General features: G+C 25.8%; 5 protein-coding genes across 6 annotated transcripts; 1 reads left to right on the plus strand and 4 right to left on the minus strand.

Moving 5' to 3' along the window:
- Window positions 1-3,065: 3,065 nt before the first annotated feature.
- Window positions 3,066-6,955, minus strand: DCAF12 (DDB1 and CUL4 associated factor 12-like protein). 2 transcript variants are annotated; one of them, XM_015516866.2, is made up of 7 exons: window positions 6,767-6,955; window positions 6,259-6,667; window positions 5,141-5,344; window positions 4,787-5,083; window positions 4,396-4,555; window positions 3,911-4,062; window positions 3,066-3,851 (listed from the first exon to the last, which is right to left on the minus strand). In XM_015516866.2, exons 2-7 carry the CDS (start codon window positions 6,664-6,666, stop codon window positions 3,690-3,692), a joined length of 1,383 nt encoding a protein of 460 aa, XP_015372352.1. In that variant the 5' UTR covers window position 6,667; window positions 6,767-6,955; the 3' UTR covers window positions 3,066-3,689. The 2 variants fall into 2 exon arrangements, with proteins under 2 accessions (XP_015372352.1, XP_015372360.1); XM_015516874.2 differs by having other exon boundaries at window positions 6,259-6,684.
- A 2,912-nt stretch (window positions 6,956-9,867) lies between these two features.
- Window positions 9,868-11,575, minus strand: LOC107167636 (uncharacterized). The gene is made up of 6 exons (XM_015516786.2): window positions 11,105-11,575; window positions 10,904-11,047; window positions 10,610-10,834; window positions 10,385-10,553; window positions 10,109-10,322; window positions 9,868-10,048 (listed from the first exon to the last, which is right to left on the minus strand). The coding sequence occupies exons 1-6, from the start codon at window positions 11,573-11,575 to the stop codon at window positions 9,913-9,915; spliced, it is 1,359 nt and encodes a 452-aa protein (XP_015372272.2). The 3' UTR covers window positions 9,868-9,912.
- A 64-nt stretch (window positions 11,576-11,639) lies between these two features.
- On the minus strand, window positions 11,640-13,401 carry Tbca (Tubulin binding cofactor A). The gene is made up of 2 exons (XM_015516804.2): window positions 13,053-13,401; window positions 11,640-11,881 (listed from the first exon to the last, which is right to left on the minus strand). Exons 1-2 carry the CDS (start codon window positions 13,180-13,182, stop codon window positions 11,682-11,684), a joined length of 330 nt encoding a protein of 109 aa, XP_015372290.1. The 5' UTR covers window positions 13,183-13,401; the 3' UTR covers window positions 11,640-11,681.
- Window positions 13,402-13,653: 252 nt separating this feature from the next.
- Window positions 13,654-15,848, plus strand: temp (protein prenyltransferase alpha subunit repeat-containing protein tempura). The gene is made up of 4 exons (XM_015516794.2): window positions 13,654-13,997; window positions 14,078-14,235; window positions 14,338-14,547; window positions 15,223-15,848. Exons 1-4 carry the CDS (start codon window positions 13,918-13,920, stop codon window positions 15,837-15,839), a joined length of 1,065 nt encoding a protein of 354 aa, XP_015372280.2. The 5' UTR covers window positions 13,654-13,917; the 3' UTR covers window positions 15,840-15,848.
- Window positions 15,849-16,728: 880 nt separating this feature from the next.
- LOC107167379 (sorbitol dehydrogenase-like) lies at window positions 16,729-19,168 on the minus strand. The gene is made up of 7 exons (XM_015516404.2): window positions 18,970-19,168; window positions 18,845-18,878; window positions 18,620-18,784; window positions 18,379-18,538; window positions 17,723-18,089; window positions 17,054-17,178; window positions 16,729-16,978 (listed from the first exon to the last, which is right to left on the minus strand). The coding sequence occupies exons 1-7, from the start codon at window positions 19,042-19,044 to the stop codon at window positions 16,825-16,827; spliced, it is 1,080 nt and encodes a 359-aa protein (XP_015371890.2). The 5' UTR covers window positions 19,045-19,168; the 3' UTR covers window positions 16,729-16,824.
- Between the last annotated feature and the right edge of the window lie 1,920 nt (window positions 19,169-21,088).

Genomic DNA, 21,088 nt, shown 5'->3' on the forward strand with positions numbered 1-21,088 from the left:
TTAGCTCCATAAATTTAAAAATTTAAATTAATTAATGAAATGTGATATAATCAGTCTTACAGAAAATACATATAGATGTAATTATTAAAATGTGGTGGGTCATTAGATAAAAGGTGTAATTGTGATTAACTAAGGTCAGTACTGAAAAGGGAGGACATAGAGTAGAAAGGTAATATGAATATGATATTGGTAAAATAGCTTCAAATGTTTAAATACTTAAAAAATTATAATAAACTTAGCTTTGAAGCTAAAAAATAATTTGCATACTCTCATTATTTAGAAGAATTTTGTTAACATCTTAACTTCAAACGCTTTAAAAACAAACAATTCCTATGTATTTTCAATATTTTAGATTCTGAACGAAGTGTTGAATGTATTGATTTTACAATGTGTTTTTTTTTGTGTGTCTGTGTACAGCATTACTAGTCGAAATACTGCTTTAATTTTAAACTTTGGGGGTGGTTTCTGATGTAAAAGTGAATATCCTTGGTGTATTATAAAGGTCAAAAGTTAACATTTTCCAACAGTTTTCAAAAAAATCGAGAAAAAAAAATGACAGGTAATGGGAATTTTTATGCAAAACCACTTTTTGACCAAATCGATTTTTTTATATGGTTGTAGTTTAAAAACTAATCACTGTAAATACTTGAAATTTTCTCCAAATGTTTATGTTAGTGTTATCTATATACAGTTTAATTATTGATTTTTTTTTTTTTGAGTTATTTATAGACCACTGAAATTCGATTTATATGATAATTTTTTTTTGAAGTCTCGGTTAAAAAAATTTTGGATGACCAAAAAAACTTGAAAATTTAATACAATGTTCCTTATGAGTTGTTCTTATTGTAGCTAAAAAAAATTAAAAATCGTTAGTCACAATTTTTTTTATAAGCGTTTATAGTTCAAATTTTTACGAAATCTGTCGAAAACGCGAAAATTCGTAAATAATTTTGAAGTTGAAAAATCATAAAATTTCTTGTGTTTATAACTAAGAATTAAAAATACAACACTAAGCTTTCAATGCTTTCATATATTTTTTCTTCAAGTAGCTATAGAGAAAACTCGAAGCATTATTATAGGAAAATTTTGAATTTTAAATTTTTACGAAATAGCGTAACGATATAGATTTATCCACTAACGATTTTAAACATTTGTTATTTTTCAAAAAGTATATTGTCGAAGATACTTGAAAATTTTACCAGTTATTTAGATTGGCATTTTCTTTGCATGATTTAATTTTCAAAATATTCTGACTTTTTTTGAGGTATTTATAGACAACTGGAATTTTCAATTTTTCTGAAATTTTTTTGATATGTCGATAAAATTTTTTTGGCCCAATCAAAATACTTGAAAATTTAATACAAAGTTTCTCATAAGTTATTCTTATATGCACAATATTTTTTTATTAGCATTTGAAGTTCAAATATTGACAAAAATTCGTCAAAACCATGAATATTTGCAAATTATTTTGTAGTTCAAAAGTCATAAATTTGTTTGTATTTATATCTAAGGTTAAGAAATTCAACACTAAGTTTTACATAAGTTTTGCTTCAAATAGCTATAGAGAAAATTTGAAGTGTCATTATAGGAAAAATGTATTGAGCGTTTGAGTTTTAAATTTTTATGACATCAGGTATTATGATAACTACATGCAATGTTTTTGGAAAAATTGATTAACCATGCCTTATTTAAAATACGTCCTAATTAAAAAATAATATATTTATTTCAAAATATAATATATGACAATATTTAAATATAATATATCCTAGACTGACAAAATATCTCTGTTCAGAAATGTTTTTCGTATACAATGATACCTATCATTGCATTCAAATCTAACCTACCCTAGTCAGAGGTCCACTCCACTACCTAATGTACAGTAGAGCGACATCCACTTACCCGCTTTTTTAATTACTATAAGAACAACTATGAGGATTCTTGTTTTTTTATAAAGACAAAAAATATATGAACTAGGTAATTTTATTGAAAACAATTTTCATACATCAATAAATAGCTTAAGATAAGTTTATATTTTTATATTTAATGGTAAGTAGAAAATTTTAATTTAAGTAATGGTGAAATATTTTAAATTACAAATAACTACAAAAAGTAAACTAAAATTGATGATGAAAAGCTACTATTTTACATTTTAATACAATGAGTAATCAAAATATCCACTTCTAACACTCTTAATAAGAAAAAGTGACCTTATTGTTGTTTCAATAGGTTTTGAGTGTTTATAAAACATTTACACGGAACATTGTTTATTAAATATTCAAGCTTCTTTTCAAGAAATGATTCTTTTTATACATAAATTAAAGAATAACTAAAAAAGTTTTAATGCCTTAAAATAAACAATATCATAAATCAATAGGTACACATTGTGAAGCTGAACATACTTATTTAAAAGTAAAAGTTACGGTATAAAACATTACTCTTTGGCTGATTTTTTAAAATATTTTATCTAAATTTGTAGTATGTGAATATCATGTACAGAACTTAGCATAACAAATAAAAATTGTTGCTTAATTCTAACATTTGGCAGAAAAAAGTGTTTAATTAATGAAGTAGCAATCATCATTTTTGTCAATTTCATGAACTTAGCATTAAATATTTTAAAAATTAATCAACCAATTCTTTATGCAAATAAAACCAATATTTCCTATAGATTTCAACACAATAAATAAAGCAACAAAAGAAGACAGTCCGACCTGTGAACTCTGTGACAAAGCGCTGACAATCAAACATATCACACTAGAATGCCCCAAGTTCACCAGCTCCAGACAAATTTTCGGAAACCCATCAACAATGCAACAAGCACTTGGCGAAGGGACCGCCAAAAACATATTATACAATTTTTTCAAAAACACAGGCTTAGCAAAACTAATTTAGAAAAATAACCAAATGTACATATATTCAATAAACTCCCTCTATTGTTAAACATAATGTATCCCCATAGTTTTAAGACCTCTTACTACTATTTTGTAATTGTTACAGGCTAATAAACTCAGGAGTTGAAGCCTTATTTAAGTAAAAAATAAATAAATAAATAAAGCACACATGTATAAAAAAACAAATTAAAACATTCGATTTATATATTTTAAATTAGTTAAGCATTTCTACGAATTTTATTTGATGTATCAAGGAATATATTATTACTTTAATAATAAATATTGTCTTCTATTTCTAAGGTTTTAATTATAATTTGAAATATTATTAAACACCATACCAAATGAAAAAAAGAAATATAATAGTTGATTATTTTAATACAAGACAAATGAATGTTTCTTTAACTATAGAATTCAATTGCTACACGTTGAAATTTATTTAATTATTTTTACATAATTAATTGTAAAATTGAAGATGTTTATTTCAATGAAATTATTAAATAAAAACACTCATTCCAGTCAAGTATAGTCTTAGTTCTTACTCCTAGAACATTATATACTTTATCAAAGCTCAGTATTTCATGTTCAAACCTCAAAACCAATGAGATAAAATATTGATTATTACATAGCATAATTAATTAGCTTGTACAATAACGTAGTTCAATATTTTGTACATAGTTTATAATGACTCAAGGAATGTCACTAACAAAATATTGAAATATTTCATCCATTGTTGGAAGAATTATTTTATGTAGTATGATAATACTACTAATAATATTTAAACAATAAATTGTAATAATATTACTGCCACAAGCCTGCATAATTGCCACATAAATTAGCTGGTAACGGTCCACCAGCAGAAAATAATCGTGTTCCTGAATAATCATAGCAATGTGTGTAAATTGCAGGTGTATATTTGACTTGTTGAAATCCTTGATCCACCATAAAATCTTCATCAGGATACTGAAATTTTTTTTAAAAAATTAAAAAACTTTATATGAATTTCAAATTATGATACTTACAACATAACCTCTACTTGTTTTTAACACAACTGCTCTACTAGAGTTGATACTAGATTCTAGGTACTTTCCTGCCCGTATATCATAGAACATTATAACACCAACACCTGTTCCAATTGTAATTACATTATCTTGAAAACTTAATGACCTAATTCCTACAAAATAACAAATTAATTAGTAAATCAGAATGGATTTATTTAAATTATCTCTAATATAAATGGAAATTGCATGATCAAATTATACAATAGGTAAGTAATAATTTTTACAATTTAATAAATATATTGTTATATTATGTTCCATGAGAGAAAATGCTGCAATCAGACTAAAATTACTAAAATTATTTTTTCTGAGCATTCCCAAAAAAGACACCTTGCAATAGGGAACCTGTTTCAATACAAGGGTGACATGGGGAGATGCATAGAAGTTACATATTCTTTCATAGTGCAGAGTATAGAACAACAATTTAATAAATATTAAAATGTACAAACCACATCCACTATATCTTGCAGGTATTTTTTTTATGGTATGTAATGTTCTTGAATCAAGTAATAGTGTGTATGAACGGCATCCAACTGCATATAAACTACTATCATTTTTCATTGCCATACAGACATTGTCTTGACAAGATGATAATCTTCTTGAAAACTTCTGTAATAAAATAAAAAAAAATACAAATAATAAGTGAAAAAATACGAAATTGAATAGAATATTTTATTTGTTGATAGTAATTAGTAAATGGAAGTTCATTTTCAAATGACATAATGTACATTTGTAATACTTAAATACTTAATAAAGCAACCAATACTATTTAGAATGTATCTTAATAGATCAAAAATAAAGTTGTTTTTAAGAAAAAATAATAATTTAATTTGCAATTACTTGTCTAAAACGTTCAACATCCCAAACATGAACATATCCATTTAAAGACAATGTAACCATTTCTTTTAAATTCTTATTAAATGTGATTGCTCGGACTTTTTGTGCTGTCTTACAGCTTCTTATGACTGCAGGATTGAGAAATTGAGTAATTGGTTGTATGAGGTCACCATCAGAATCATACTTTTCTTGATATTTATCTTGAACTTGCCATAGAGCAAGCTTGGTATCCCGTGAACCACTAACAAAAAACTCATCATCCAACCATTCAATATCAAATATCCAATCTTTGTGAGCACCCTAATGAAATAATAAAGTAAATAACAGTTACGTGTTGTTTTTTTTCTATGTGGTTACCTCTGCTAAAACAATTGGATCTAATGTTGGCAACCTATATACAGCTATTTCATTAGAATTATATGCGCCTGTTGCCAACAATGTCCTAGATGGATTAATTTTTAATGAATGAATACCACTTTGTTGATCAGCTGCTTCATCTACACGTCCTTTTATCGATGGTATTTGGTCCAGTTCATGAGATTTTACATTATACACCATTAACTAGTTGTAATAATAAAACAAAAGTAAGATATAAAAAGTAAATAGCTGATGAATAATACAAATTATTATTTTGTTAAGTATAATTTAAATAGTCAATAAAATTAAAATATAATTTATTTATGTGTGTATATTTTTATTTAATAGCAAATATTGATAAATTAATAAGTGTTTTCCTATGTACTAATTTTACAGACTACATCCAAGTTACATACTTAATTTTATAAGATACTGGTTTGTTATTGTTCTTTCACTCATAACAATAATATAATAACAAATACCTTATATACCTCTATGTGATATTTATTCTTATTTTTATTTTATACTTACTCCTAAAAATTATAAATAAGTAACAATGATAATAATAGTATTAGCATCTAGAATATATGTATACCCATAGGGGGAAATTTTCTATTTTACTGTTATGTACATTGATAAATCATAAAGTACAAGTAATAAATATAGAGGAAGAAACTTTGTCCCATATAACACACATGCATATAAACATATATCTACATACGTTAAGAGAAAAAAAATATGTGTCCGATAAAACAAAAATATACCCTCAATTATATTAATCGCCAATTATGTAGGTGATGGCTGACATGGTTTCACACGTCTAATATTTCACATGTAATTTTTATAATTCAAAGTTTTAGGTATTCATTTCACCACAATATAGAAAAAACTTAATATTTTATCATCAAAAAATCTAGTTATAAAGTTTTGGAATTTTTTTTTATAAAATAATATTGTATGTTTTGTTTAGTATAAATATATTTTATTTACATCATTAAAACTTTTATTAATAAAATTAAAATTTAATTATTAATTATTTACAGGTATAGGTGTATCTAAATAAAATGGCTAGTATGTAAATATGTAAGAAATGCTAGAACTATATTCAGTATACTTACTTTATTACATTTTGTACCAAAGACAATTTGTTTACTACTAAGCCATTGTGAACAAAAAACTTTATTCATTGTTTTCAATGGTATAGACCGTTCTTTGAACAAATCATGTGTAAGAATATGTCTTGTACCATGATTTTGATTAACTGAACGATACTCTCGCATTCCATATTCTCGGTTTCTTATATAATCAACAAAATTATAAGAAGAGTTTAACATAGTGCATAACGACATTGTACTCTCTTCTTCTTCATCCGAGTCTTCATAGCAAACAAAATCTTCTGGTTTATCTGACTTTCTGGACCGTTCCATTCTAGCCATACGTAATTGTAAGCTACGTTCATCAAGTCGAGATTGGTATGCACATGGTGGCCGTGAACCAAAGACTGGCACACGCCTTGTTTGTGCCATTCTAAAACAACAATAACACTTTATACATTTTATGTTTGAAGAATACGATTAAAATCAAGATAGAGTAAAGAATATCAAAATATACATAAAAAGTATATACCTTAAGGCTGGCGTATGCTAGTTAAGAAATTGCAGCATCCAAAGTCAAGTAATTCAGAACAGAGAATGTTGAATGTAACATGGGAAATTATGTACAAAATACATATATTAAATATAAATCATATTACTAATGTATTAAAAAATTAGTTAAATTGGTAAAATTACAAATATTAAAATGATTAATAAATATTTTTAAATTGAAAACAAAAAGATAAAATATTACTATGATGATAAGTAGGTCACAGTTAGACCAACATTATACCACATTTTTTGTATTATCATTTTACTGCAACTGGAAATCAGTATTGAAAATCAACTGATAAATATTTAACACGTTTTGCAAAAAAAAAAATATATATATATTTAAATGTAAACATTGTATATTGTCTATTCAGTATTTCAGTATGACAATATTCAGTATTCACTAATCAGTATTCAGTAGTCACTGGTGTCATACTAATTAAAGATTAGTATATTTCACTATATTATAACTTTGTAACTGATGTCAGATGTATCATTTGTACGATTCTACCATTTATAATTTGTATTATTCGTATATACAGACATACAGAAGTTGTCTCGAGTTAACAATTGAGTATTCATAAAATATATCTAATTTATAATCTTAAAGAACTATAAAATACGGATTATAATATTGCGAAAGAGTCAATTCAAAAGACTATGGACTAATATGTCTTGATTTTTTTTTTTAGCTACCATTATAAAAATTAATATAACTCAATAGTTACAAATAAATTAAAAATAACAAGATGATTTATGAGACAAGAGCTAAAATAAACAAAGGAAAAAAGATATCCTAGTTAAGGATATAAATTATAACAAACTTACAGCAAAAATAAAGTCCTTATTACAAGGGATAGAATCAATTCGGTACAGATATATATTTACTTATTCATGACGTTTAGTTTCGAAATTCGTAATAATCGATATCGTATAGGTGGTATATAGACCAGCCATATATTAATAATATATGTTAATCCCACGAATTAAGATATTCTTAAGATGTAATTGGTGATCTAGGACAAAGAGTAAGATATATCTCATTCCGTGGTTTAGTCATTGTCTGATGATATTTGATAAAAATGTATAATAAAATATTATTAATATACATTTCCTATAGAACGTATTATAATATTTAGCTAATAGGAATAACTAATAAGATTAATTACCTGATGTCCCGATTTTTGATGTGGGTGAACAATTCATTAGAATCTCTTGATAATAGTATAATAATTGGTACTTAATAATCATTGTCCTTTAATAAGTGTGTGTATTGAACTACGTCAATGTTGTTTAAAAGGTACCTTCTCAGTATATTCGTATGAGATCACATTTTTATCATTATTATTTTTAAAACATGTATAAATGTATCATGATATTATTTTGGTACTATTATATACCTTGAAAATTGAATTGCAGATGTCTTTGCCAAATATCAATATAGAACTGAAAAGCCATTTAGCCAGCAAAATATTTTTACCTTTATTCCGTCATACGATTGACATTTTAAATAAAATATATTATTTATTTTTCGGTACATGAAATTAATTTTATCATTTATGTTTCTGTTTTTCTGAATTTTTAATTTTGCAATTTGTACGTATTTATATTGCAATTATGTTATTTTTTCATACCTTAGATTGAGTGGAGCAATGAATGTATTTATTTGTCTGTTATCATCTTTTGAGACATTACAATGCTTTGATTTTCTTAAAAACATAATTATTAATTTTTGATAGTAAAGAGAATAATATATATAGTTGATACTTTGGGGGGTTAAAACTTTTCAAAGTAATAAATTCTCATTAGTTTTTAAAAACGTCATGAAAAGTAAAAACTAAGTTTCTTACTCAAAATATGTTTTTTTTATAATTTTCTTGATAAAATTTTTTTTTTAAATCAAGGGCAAATTTCCCAAATAGCTCCCCACCTGTTGTCAATGGATACAGATAACATTTTCCCCTTTGTTACGTTGTGGAATTTTGGTAATTCTACAATAAATACAGGAGTATAGCTGTAATTGTATTACGCAAAACACTTTTTTGGCTTGTTGGTATGTTTAACATTTCTAAGATGAAGGTAACTCGTTATAATGGCGTTCTCTTAAAATCAGGTATTTTAACCATGGAATAATTTTTGACCAAAAATTGGGCAGATAAAGTTATTCAGCATATTTTTGTTTAATATTCATTAATGACTTTTATAATACATTCATGAGCTAAATCTTATTTTGTCATGAAGAGGACTTACAACATTTGTACAGATAAAAATAGAAGAGCTAGTTATACATTTGTTTTATGTATCAAGAATTCCAAATTTAAAAATGTATAAAGTATAATTTTGAGCTATAAGTGTACGTGTTACTCAGAAACATTACATTTGATTAATTTTGCTATTTTACAAATATCATAATAAAAATTATAAAAGAAGAAAGTTGTAAATATATCGAAAATGTCAACAGAAATTGATGTCATATTGTCTTCAAATTCATATTGATTTAAAAAAAAATTAATTTATACTGGTGTTGCTATTTTTATGTTAGTCTGAATAAGGAGCATATTAGACTCTTGCTATAGGATATTGCCAAATTATTATCATCAGGTATTCATACTTTTATTAATTTTCATTATCATTAGAAGTATTTTTAAACAAATCGATTAAGTTTTTTCCCCTATAAATCGTTAAAAATATTGTATTCTTTTGAATATAAACAAACAATTTAAATAAATCCAAAATTCACAAGATTCCAAGAGGGAATTATATTGTTCAGTTTTTATATTAAGTTTACCTTAAATACTGTTAGATTTTTTGTTTTCTTAATAATAATGTAACCAAATAATAATAATAATAGTAGTTTATGACTAATTAAATGTATTTATAAAGGTTACAAATCTTTTAAAATAGTTTCATAAAAATATAAAAGATGGAAGTTACACTAGAGGAATATTTAAAAGCTGTAAAAATCAAAATTTTAATTAATTCATTTTAAAAGGAAAGATAAGGGTTAGCATACTTGGAGAATTATCATATATTTTGGGATTTGTTAAAATGATAAAATGCTATAAAAACGTATACAACAGATTAAAAAACAACAATTTTTATTAAATTTATACGTGCAATTATTTATCACAATATATTAGCGTTATTGGAATATTTAGCCCAATCAGTATTACAAGGTACTACTGGTAAAATCCAACCTAAAGGAATACTGCTAGATGCTGATATTTTATTTTCATCAACAATATATTTATCCCAGCCTCTCCTATAATAAATGAATAAAATTATTTTTTGAATATTTAAAACCAAATAATAATAATAATACCGTATTTCAAGGAATGTATAGTTATCAAACACCATTTCATGAGAACTAAAATTCTGCCCAAAAAGAATATGATCCCATTCTGCAAACTTTTCTTGAATTTCAATTTCTCGTTTTTCATGTTTTTTTGCTTCAGCTTCGGTAAGCATATTTTTCAATTCTTCTTCTTCTTTATTGTAGTCTGTTAATTTCTGATGCCAAAGTACTTTTAGTTTATCTATACAAATAAATATAAATAATATGTATACCAATTTATTTATTCATTTTACAATTATATACTTATGGAATTTTCTAGAAGTGGATTTTTTCTTTTGTTAACACAGTTTTGAAGTCTACATTTTCTTAATTTTTCTAAATTATCTAACAATGATAACTGATTTTTAGCATCTTCGATTTTTCCTCTAACTCCTTTCAAGACAATGTTGGCTTCAATTTTAGTTTTATTAACCTAAAATAAAATAAAGATGTATTATAAATAATAAATAAATGATTGAAAATTATTACTCTTTTTTCTTGTAATATATTTTCATTTAATGTATTTTGCCAAGCATCAATCTTTCTGTTTATTTCTCTTATTTCATCTTTTTGTTGAGCTTTTATAATTTTTAGATTAGATTTAAACCTCTTTAATCTATTCCTTTTCTTTTTTCTTTTGGCTAATCGAAATTTTAATTCAGACATTGTATCAGTATCAAAGTCTAACTTTTTTAGTATGGTATCTATGTATTTCTACAAAAGAAAGTAAACATGATAGTTAATTTTAGTTTTAATCATTTCTATTATTTATATATTATTTACTTTATTTAAGATTAAATCAGAGCAAGCCTTTTTCCACTCGGATTCAGACATAGTTGATACATTTTGTTCCATAAATATTTTTTTATTACACATGTTTTCTAATAATTGTTTACATTCTTTTACATAATTGCTAATTTGGTTGATCTAAAAATAAATTTAAATTAATAATTGGTAAATATAAAAATTATTTTGGGAGCTTACCTCTACTATATATGTTGATTTTATATTCTTAATTGTAGTATTTTTTTCTTTGCTGGCTAACCACTTTTCAATCCAAATACTGGTTTCGTCTTTTAAAGCTTTTGGTATAGGACATATATATTGGAGGATGTATTCTTCATCAATATTGTCCGGAAGAGATGAAAATAAATTGCTTATATTCTGATTAGGAGGTACATATTGGTCTTGATAGTATTGATTATTAATATTGCCACCATGAGGCATATAATAGTTTTGTGCTGGCTGATTGCATGGAGATAGATGTGGGTGGTTAAAAGGCATTTGATAATCTAAATTATACATTGGTTGGATGGGCGGAGGCTGCGTAAAAGGTGGCAGAGGCTGCGTAAAAGGTGGCAGAGGCTGAGAAAAAGAAGGTGGAGGTTGTGTTAGCCAGAAATTATTAGCATTAGCCTCAGAATGTATGTTATTATGAATATTTTGTTCAGACATTTTAAAATAATTTAAAAAAAAAATGTTTGAATAACAGTTTTAATTAAGGGAAAAAATGTTAGTGTTTTAAATGAAAAAAAAAAAGTAAATTATAGAAATTAATTAATTAATTAATTTCTTTTTCAGCCTCAGCTAAAAACTTTTGAGCATTTAAATAATCTTCTTCTTCTTTTAGTTCTTCACAATCAGCTATAACACTTTTCAAATCTTCAAATGCAGCTTTTAATCTTCTTTGAGTGTCTGGTATCATCATCTGTGACTCCCTAAGTACTTCTTCTTGCTTTTTAAAAGTATTCTCGTCAATTCCTATAAAAATAAAGTTATATATTAAACAGCATACACTTTGTTATATTAGAAATATAATATACTTAATATAACTTATATTCATAATTTTTTTAAGAACAAAAATCGTTTGTGATTTTTGCATTTCTTAAGAACTAGAAAAATTATTTGAATGGTATTTTAATAAGGTTTGTAACTAACTAGTAAGATTTTAATATAAGTTATAAAAACCAATTAAAACTAATACAAATTTTTTCTTATTTTAAAAATTAAAAGATGACACAGCTAAAATTATACAAAACTAAGTTTATGAAGTTTAGAAGTTTACTTCTACAAAAGACTTACAAAACTCTCTAGATGAGTAATCCCAATGGTTCTCAAAACAGAAGCTAACGCTAAATCCAATCAAAATCTAAACAAAAATATTTACCCCAAGAAAAAATGTAAATCTAACATTAATACAAATTAACAACCAGAGTTATCCAATAGAAGAATAAAAACCACTCATCATACACATAAACAAAAAAATAAACCAAGAGTACACTAGAATAAATATACTGTACCCATTATTAAAGGATAACTCAACTCAAGAGATGAAATGCTCATAAAAAAGGACCCAAAAAATATAGATATAAAACATAATTTGTTTGGACATCATACTAAGTTGATATGAATGAAAAATATTCCAAATACCTATAACTTAAAATATTTTTTTTTTTAATTTGTCAATTTTAATGATAAATTAAAATCTTTAAAAGAAACTACCTAAAGTGGCAAGTGGTTGCTGTAACTTAACTGAAAACAAAACATTTAATTATAATTAGGATATACTTTTGTTTTTCACTGTTAAAACAAAATTCTTTAAATTAATACTATTTACCTAGTTACTTGCTTTTAAAATCAGAAATATTGTTTCGATTAAGAATAGTAGGTATCTATACTAGGAAAATAACCAAATCATAGAAAAAAATTTCAATTTTCAATTTCCTTGCGAATTTAATCATGAACATAGGCTTTGAAAAAATATTATCATTAATATATAATATGCATTGTACACAATAAATTTCTTGTTTATACTTCAAATCATTTTTATTATTTAAGTTATAATACCTAGGTTAATATTACTTTTAAATATTTATTAAGTATGGTACTAAAGTTGATATCAAATAAAAATAGAAAATAATTGTTGACTCACCAGCCTTTTTCAATTTCTCAACCTTTTCTAGTTGTTGTTCTGTTTCTTGTATATACATAAGTTTTTCTTTTGTTAATCTTTTCACTACTCCAGTTTTGATCTTTAGTGTCTTAATACGAGGATCAGCCATTACTGTCTTTTCCGTAAAGATATTATAAAATATACGAGAAAGTTATTACCTGTGATGTTACAGTTACGACTGATAAAAGCAACACAGAAAACAGATTACACAATTGTATGTCCACTGTGTTAGAAAATAATGATTGAGAATAACTCCAAAATCAAAATTGTATTTTGTTAGCAGTCAGTATTTCAGTAACTATAGAATGAAAAATTGCAAATGTAATGTTACTTGTTAATTGTTATAGAAATATGACTTTCGAATTTTTATAACCTAAAAACTTAACGTAATTTATGAATAATTATATTCCGTACAAACCATGGGTAAACAAACAAAAATTTCTATAGATGTCTAGATGGCGATATGTATTGTCACAGTGTTGTACCCATAAACCTTGGTGTTAAATATTGAGTAATGGTGTACTCAATGGTGTTATACTGTTTTTGTTATTATTTATTATTCTATTATCTATAAACCTTGGTGCCGCCGTGCTTAACACTGTTAACAAACAAAATGTCAAAATGATTTATTAAATTGATATCAAAAAAGGCGTATAAAAAACAGAACTGTTCATTGTAAAAAATTGCAAATTTGACCTTTGGGTCCTTATTCTATACTCTACGTTACTGTTATTGTTATTAACTATTATTCTTTTCATTGAATTTCTAACCTATTTCAAATTTGTTTTTATTCATAATCTAGCATTTTAAAATTGATATATTATGTGCTTATAACTTAAAAACTATGGATGTAGATGATAATTTTCCAGCAGCTAAGCGCATCATTACGGAAATCCAAAGTATAGTCAATAGTGATACTAATTTGTGAGTATTAGCCAATTCAATTTTATGGTGTAGAAATGTTTTGAAAAATCATAATCGTTTCGCATACCATAACGTTTTAGGAAAGAATTCGACCTAGTCATCCAACCAGAAAGTCAAAATAAATCTCCAGTAATATATATAGACCATTGCTTAGGTCTAGAATCGTGGTGTGTACGCCATGTGTATGAATATGTTTATCAAAGACTTGTTTCTGTAAGAAAACGATTAAAACGACAAGGTAACATTTATTTAACGAATAATTTTTAATAAACTTATTGCTTAATATTGATTATTTTAAAAATGTATGTGTTTTATATGAATATATAAACGTTTTTTTTAGTGTCCAATGAAACAATAACATTACTTACATCTGCTCTATTGTTAAATCCTGAAGTATCAACATTTTGGAATATGAGACGAGAATTAGTTCTTGATGGATATCTGAAACCAGATGATGAATTACAATTTGCAGCTGTTGTTTTGACATTTAAACCAAAATGTGCTGAGATATTCAATTACAGAAGATGGATATTCTTTAACATTTTAAAAGGTAATTCCTATGGTTATAAATTAATTTATTAATGTAAATGCTCATGTAGGACCCATGTATTATACTAATTATGATTTATTTAAAATATAATATTTTTTGAAGGTTTATAACAATTTATATTGTTCTATCAATATATAATTGTCTTCCTCCTCAAAATAATCAAGTTATGTTATTTAATTCATATTTATGTATTTATCACATTTGTTTATTATACACAAGCTGACAAGCTATAGTTTGTAAATATTTATTAAAAAAAAAAAAAAAAATTATATATGGTATAAAAATCTTATTGATAATATTTTAGGTTAGTTCCAATATATAACAATTTTAATGAAATAAAATAATATCATAGTATCATATTATGTTGATCAAACGTAAATTATGAGTTTGAGAAACATGCACCTCGGGTACAACACTTTTACATTGAATAAATCAAAATATTTTAGCTCATTGGCCATTGCCCATTACGTTCTCAATGGATACAATCAATAGTTTTTATTATATTTAACTAGTATATTTTGACTTCACCTAACCTAACCTATGACTTTGCATTGAATACATTGTCAATAATAACTTTTGTATCTAAATTAAAATTAAATCATAACTTAACAAATTGTATTTTATCTTGGACAAAATCATTTATTAATTGTTTTTATTTTTTTTATATATCTTTAGATTTTAGCTGTAATGATGTTGTTCTCAATGAGTTGACAGTAGGATTAACTGCTGCTGCTGGCTATCCAAGTAATTACAATGCATGGAATCATTGTTTTTGGTTTATTCAAAAATCGCTTGAACATGAGAACTTTTCCTTGATTTCTCTTCAGTGGGAAAAAACTAAAATTTGGTGCCGTGAACATGTATCTGACCATAGTTGTATGCAATATAGACAACGACTGCTTAAATGTTTAGTTGCCGATAAAAGGTGTTTACAGCATCTAGAGTGTTGTACATCCAAGTCTCTTTTGCGATTTTTTAATCCTGATGAAAGGCATAAACTTTTGAGACCATCAGAAGACTATTTTGGTGAAGCAATTTATGTTGTTTTAGATGAATTATATTTTAATGAAGATCTGATTGTGATGTATCAAAGTCATGAATCTCTATGGAATCACCGTAGGTTTTTATGTTATTTATTAGTTAATATTTATAAAATTGACTGTATTAAAGAAGCAATAATGAATAATGAAAAGAGAATTTCTACTAAATTATTAAAAAGTAATGAGTTGTATGTTAAAAAACATATTTTGTGGCTTCAAACAGCATTATGCATTCCAATAAAATTACTTTAACTTTAATAACTACCTTGTCTATTTTGTTGATAAAATAATTTAATTTATTACCTGTTAAAATGTAAAAATCAAAAGTGAAGAAAATGTGACAAATAATGAGTGAGATTTTAATTTTAAATTTAATAATTATTATAGTTTGTAACATCTGTTTGGACATATTTATATTTATATTTAACTGTTGTAACAATAACTTGTTTTTTGTTGTCTCTGAATAAATAAAATAGTCTTGTACAGAAAAACTATTTTTCTTGATATTCTTGTTAACTACAAACTTGGATAATATCAATAATAACTTTGTCAATGACACTAAATTTCACATTATATTAAATATAAATCATGATATAAATTTAGGGATAACATGATAAAACCTAAACCCCTATTTTTTTAAATTCATCATAAATTTGATAAAATGTCCACCAATTACAGTTTTTTTGTATGCTTTTAATAGTTTAACAATGTATAAATATCAAATTTGCTTGTCCTAAAAGTAATAATTACGATATAAATTAATTACTAAAATAAATTTAAAAATAGTTATGCTTATTAGCTGTTGGTTCTTAAATTGCCAAAAAAAAGTTAAAAAGTGATGAAAAAATTGTAAGTTGAATTGAAATGAAATACTATTGATTTCTATCAATAGAAGTAAAATAGATTTGATTTTACAAAAATATATATTTATGAGTCATTGATCATAAGAGTGCCTTTGTATCAAATATTTTTCAATATTTTATACTGCAGTAAGCAGGGTATTTTCATGTTATTTTGTAGTTTTCATTTTAAACATTTCAACAAATCCATTCATATTAAAAAAATATTGTGAATCAATAAAGTATATAATTCTATTACAGAATAAGTACACTTTAACTCAATCAAATTCAAAATTCAAAAATACACTTTAAGTATTTCTCTATATATTTTTTTTGCTACAAAGTAAATAAGTAATAAAGGTTTAATATTAAACAATTATTAATTTATCTTGAATATCCTAATTACAGTGTATCATAACTTTAATTGCATTTCCAATCCCAGTTTCAGCTGTTTTAAAAGCTTCCAACGATTCTTCAATTTTAAAATTATGAGTGATTAATGACTTTATGTTTATTTTTCCTGAGGATATTAAAGCCAATGCATCTTGGTAACTAAAACAAAATTATAGCCATTAATAAATATCATAAGACTGAACTATTTAAGTAATTTGTCTATTGATAATATACTCATTAGCATAGCGGAAAGTTCCTCTAATGTCTACTTCTCGAGATAATGCATTGAATAATGGCAATTGAACAATGCCTGATGCTCCCATTCCAACAATTGTTAATACTCCTCCAGATTTTGTAAGCTAAAATATAATAATTTGTTTATCAAGTATGCAACATTACTAAAAGGTAATATCAGTGTGTATGTAAATGGTCAAAAGCCAAGCGTTGATCACATTTCACTCATGGTTCTGAAATGTTATACCTTAGTAATCCTATACTCGAAGATGTACACTTTAAAGATGAGTATTTTTAATTTTAAAGACGCTCTTACAAAAAAACTTATGTTTGTTTAAATAGGGTTACCATTAATTGCAAAAAATAAAATAGTTATTGTACATAGATACAATTTTAGACCTATATTTTACACTTCAACTTAGTAATAACAGTCTAAATAACCGTGTTATTAGTTTGTGACGTATACATAATTTAAAGTAGTTTAAGAAGGAGTAAGTTCACTGACATTTAATTTGTGACAGGCCACCCTGAGCAAGATCAGCAAGACACTATACTATATTATATAAAATAATGCAACTATTGCAACTTCTTGCATCATTAATGTCAGCAAAAATTGTATTGGTCAAATACTCAGTCTACAAAAAATATAAAATATATTTTAATGTTTACCTCTATTCCCATTTTGATTGTTTGTTGAAAACCACTGCAATCGATAGTCACATCTGGAAGTTCATTGTCCATCTCATTTCTAACATTTTCTATTGCTTGTTCATCTGAATCTCCTTTATTTACTCTAATTGCTTTGTAAGCTCCCATTTCTTTAGCCATATTCAATCGAAATTCTATTAGATCCGTTATATAAATTTTTGTAGCCCCCATAGCTTTTGCAGTAACCAATGTAACCAAACCAATTGGTCCAGCTCCTAAAATTAATACTGTAGAACCGACTTTAACACCTCCTCTTTTACAAGCATGGACTCCAACAGAAAGTGGTTCTAATAGGGCACCTTCTTCTAAAGATATATGATCTGGTAATCTAAAAATGAATATATATAATTTATACAAATGAATAATAATTAGGTAGTCAAATATAAATACTAAATCAATATTTTAATCATCTACCTATTAGCTATTACACAAAATAACATTGGCAATCGATCAAAAAGTCTGTTTTTTTAAATTACTATTCCAACAACTAATCAAACCAAGATTTTATACAAAAATAATCAATAGGTTGTTAAATGTTTAGTAATTAGTTACCTATTAATTTACAATAAATTATGTACTTTAAGCAAAAAAATCAATATTTATAAAGAAAATCCTACTTATAACAAAAATCAGCAGCATGGACATAGTAACGAGTCAAATTTCCATCTACAGGTGGTGTAGCACAGAATTTCATATTGGGACATAAATTGTATGAGCCAACTTTGCAAAACTGGCACATACGGCAAGGTACACCTGGTTCAATTGCCACTCTATCACCTATAATGAAGACATACGGATACCACATGCATACATTTTTGAAAATTCTTCATATTTATTTGATTCATACTAACTACTAACCAACTTTAAGACTTTCTACACCTTCTCCAAGCTCCACTACAGTTCCACTGGCTTCATGACCAATAACCATCGGCTCTTTAACTATATAGTGTCCTATGGCTCCATGTACTAAATAATGAACATCCGAACCACATATTCCTACACGTTGAATCTTCAATAATACTTCTACAAAGTTAATTTACAATATATTATTTGGCAGGAAATTATTTTAGTTTAAATCTTTACCATTATGTCCAGGTTTTGGTATCGGCCGTTGTTCCTAAAAGAAAAAAATAAATATTTAAACCAATCAAACATATTATCTATTGCAAACTCTGTAAATAGGTAATTGAAATGATAATTATACTAACAAGTCGTAAATCTCTAATACCATAGAGTACTGAAGTTAAATTATCCTTTTCGTTGTTTATACTTGCATTAGCCATTTTAACTAAAAAATAATGTAAGATTCTATGAAAAATTAAAAACTTGTCAATAATGGCTTATGAGCATCGACTTTTGTTAGATGAATGACGATATTTCGACAAACATTGAAACATGATAGCGCTATATATAATATATATATGCGGCGCTTCATGTATACATGACACATATTGTATAATCATTTGATTAATAGTTAATACCTATCAAGGTCCAAACGATTAAAAACTTGTGTTTTAACCATAATATACTTTTAAAATGTGATTATCTCAGCAGTCACAGGATTTTAGTTCGGTTATAGGGTTTTACATGAGTAAATAAATTACATTTTTTTTTTTTTAAACAGTTTTTATATTAGTTATAGTAAGTTTTTTTTTGTAAAAGGAAATAATTTCTGGTAGAGTCAGAACCTCAGAACCCTACTCTTACGTACGCCACTAATTATCTGTACTTGGTAAATTATTGCTTAAGTTAATCGAGAACTCGAGCTTAAGATAAATTAAAGGATTTTGGAAAGCATTAATTATCAATTAATCATAGTTTAACAATAATTGTTAGAATTGTAATATAATAATATAATAATATAATAATATAATAATATAATAATAAATTGTGGGTATAAGTAAAAAATTCCTAATTTTTATAAAAACATTAGGTAGGTATTTTTTGATTTTTATACTATAAGTGCGGTTTTTAGGGTTCCGTACTTCAAAAGAAAAAAACGGAACCCTTATAACATCACTTTGTTGTCCGTCCGTCCGTCCGTCTGTCAAGAGCGTTTTTCTCAGGAACGCGTGGAGGTATCAAACTGAAATTTGTATATGATACTCAGGTCTACTGTCCCTGGAAGCTGTAGAAAAATCAACCTTCTAAGCCAACGCAATCAAAAGATACAGCCATTTAGGCCGCGAATTTCCGCAAATTTTCGAAACTCGCACGGGAATCAAAACCTACAGGGTACTTCCCGTGAACTTAGAATCTTGAAATTTCGTACGAAGTCACGTCATATAGTACAGATATAGGAAAAATTACGAAAACCGTAAATTTTTAGTTAGATCACATATTTTTTTTTTTTTTCAAATAATTTTAAACTTCTAATCCTTTTCCTCATGAACGCGTATTTATGATCCTCCAGCTTTCCATATTTTGATGTTATAAATTTAATTTTGCAATAAAAATACCATAACTATGACTCGATTGTCGTGATGGGTGAACTTTTACTTATATACCTACAGGTTTGTACGGACTACGGAACCCTCGGTGCGCGAGCCAACTCGCACTTGACCGGTTTTTAAGAATATTTTAAATACATTCTTATTAATTAATTATTAATGTTATAATTGTTAAAAATAAAATAGGCTTTAGCTTAATTAATAATAATAATTAAAAAATTAATACGTTAATCCCTATGAAGGTATATGACATATTATGTAATATTATAATATAATATATATACATTATACATGCCTTATCTATAAAAATATAGGTAGTATGTGCCTATACAGAATGTTCAAAATGTTAACGTTTTTATATATTATCATAGACTATAAGCATTTACTTTTATTTATATTAAAATATTGAGCATTAGAGTCTAAGTATCAAATTTTGAATTTTGTACTATAGTACACGCTTTTGGAAACATGCATGGCTTAAATCGTTTAATCTTTATTATGATTGGGGAACGGAAAAAAAGTCTTGGGGGGAAAAAGTACAGGAAAAATATTTATAAAACTTGGAACATTTTAAATAAAACTTTGTCTCCAAGATTTTTAAAAGCTATAGGTACCCCAAAATATTAAGTTACATCAATTATAATTTATACAATGGTTTTAGATTCTGAATGAAGTGAAGCATGTATTAATTTTACAATGATGTATGTTTTTTTTCTTTTGCCTGTCATCAAGTTTTGGAGTAGAAATAATCCTTTGATTTTTGACCTTAGCTTTAGCTCCTCTTTGAAAAACAAAATTTATCTAGTTGGTACTTTGGTGGTTAAAAGTAAAAAAATTCCAGTGGTTTTCAAAAGCGTTAGGAAAACTTTAAAAAAGT

This window comes from Diuraphis noxia, unplaced genomic scaffold (genome assembly GCF_037042655.1).
Source record: "Diuraphis noxia isolate RWA-SAM2 unplaced genomic scaffold, SU_Dnox_SAM2 contig0003, whole genome shotgun sequence".
Classification (NCBI taxonomy): Eukaryota; Metazoa; Arthropoda; class Insecta; order Hemiptera; family Aphididae; genus Diuraphis; species Diuraphis noxia.

What these genes read in the sequence shown, in the direction of transcription:
- DCAF12 (XM_015516866.2), bottom strand. Translation starts at nt 6,666, where the DNA reads ATGGCACAAACAAGGCGTGTGCCAGTCTTTGGTTCACGGCCACCATGT. An exon ending in ATGTTGAACGTTTTAGACAA is followed by an intron (nt 4,556 to 4,786) that starts GTAATTGCAAAT and finishes ATTTTATTACAG; the next exon opens with AAGTTTTCAAGAAGATTATC. An exon ending in AAACAAGTAGAGGTTATGTT is followed by an intron (nt 3,852 to 3,910) that starts GTAAGTATCATA and finishes AAAAAATTTCAG; the next exon opens with TATCCTGATGAAGATTTTAT.
- LOC107167636 (XM_015516786.2), bottom strand. Translation starts at nt 11,575, where the DNA reads ATGTCTGAACAAAATATTCATAATAACATACATTCTGAGGCTAATGCT. An exon ending in ATATATTACAAGAAAAAAGA is followed by an intron (nt 10,554 to 10,609) that starts GTAATAATTTTC and finishes ATTTTATTTTAG; the next exon opens with GTTAATAAAACTAAAATTGA. An exon ending in ACTTCTAGAAAATTCCATAA is followed by an intron (nt 10,323 to 10,384) that starts GTATATAATTGT and finishes TTATTTGTATAG; the next exon opens with ATAAACTAAAAGTACTTTGG.
- Tbca (XM_015516804.2), bottom strand. Translation starts at nt 13,182, where the DNA reads ATGGCTGATCCTCGTATTAAGACACTAAAGATCAAAACTGGAGTAGTG. An exon ending in TGAGAAATTGAAAAAGGCTG is followed by an intron (nt 11,882 to 13,052) that starts GTGAGTCAACAA and finishes TTATTTTTATAG; the next exon opens with GAATTGACGAGAATACTTTT.
- temp (XM_015516794.2), top strand. Translation starts at nt 13,918, where the DNA reads ATGGATGTAGATGATAATTTTCCAGCAGCTAAGCGCATCATTACGGAA. An exon ending in GTCAATAGTGATACTAATTT is followed by an intron (nt 13,998 to 14,077) that starts GTGAGTATTAGC and finishes ATAACGTTTTAG; the next exon opens with GAAAGAATTCGACCTAGTCA. An exon ending in ATTCTTTAACATTTTAAAAG is followed by an intron (nt 14,548 to 15,222) that starts GTAATTCCTATG and finishes ATATATCTTTAG; the next exon opens with ATTTTAGCTGTAATGATGTT.
- LOC107167379 (XM_015516404.2), bottom strand. Translation starts at nt 19,044, where the DNA reads ATGGCTAATGCAAGTATAAACAACGAAAAGGATAATTTAACTTCAGTA. An exon ending in GTATTAGAGATTTACGACTT is followed by an intron (nt 18,879 to 18,969) that starts GTTAGTATAATT and finishes TTTTTCTTTTAG; the next exon opens with GAACAACGGCCGATACCAAA. An exon ending in ACCAAAACCTGGACATAATG is followed by an intron (nt 18,785 to 18,844) that starts GTAAAGATTTAA and finishes TTAACTTTGTAG; the next exon opens with AAGTATTATTGAAGATTCAA.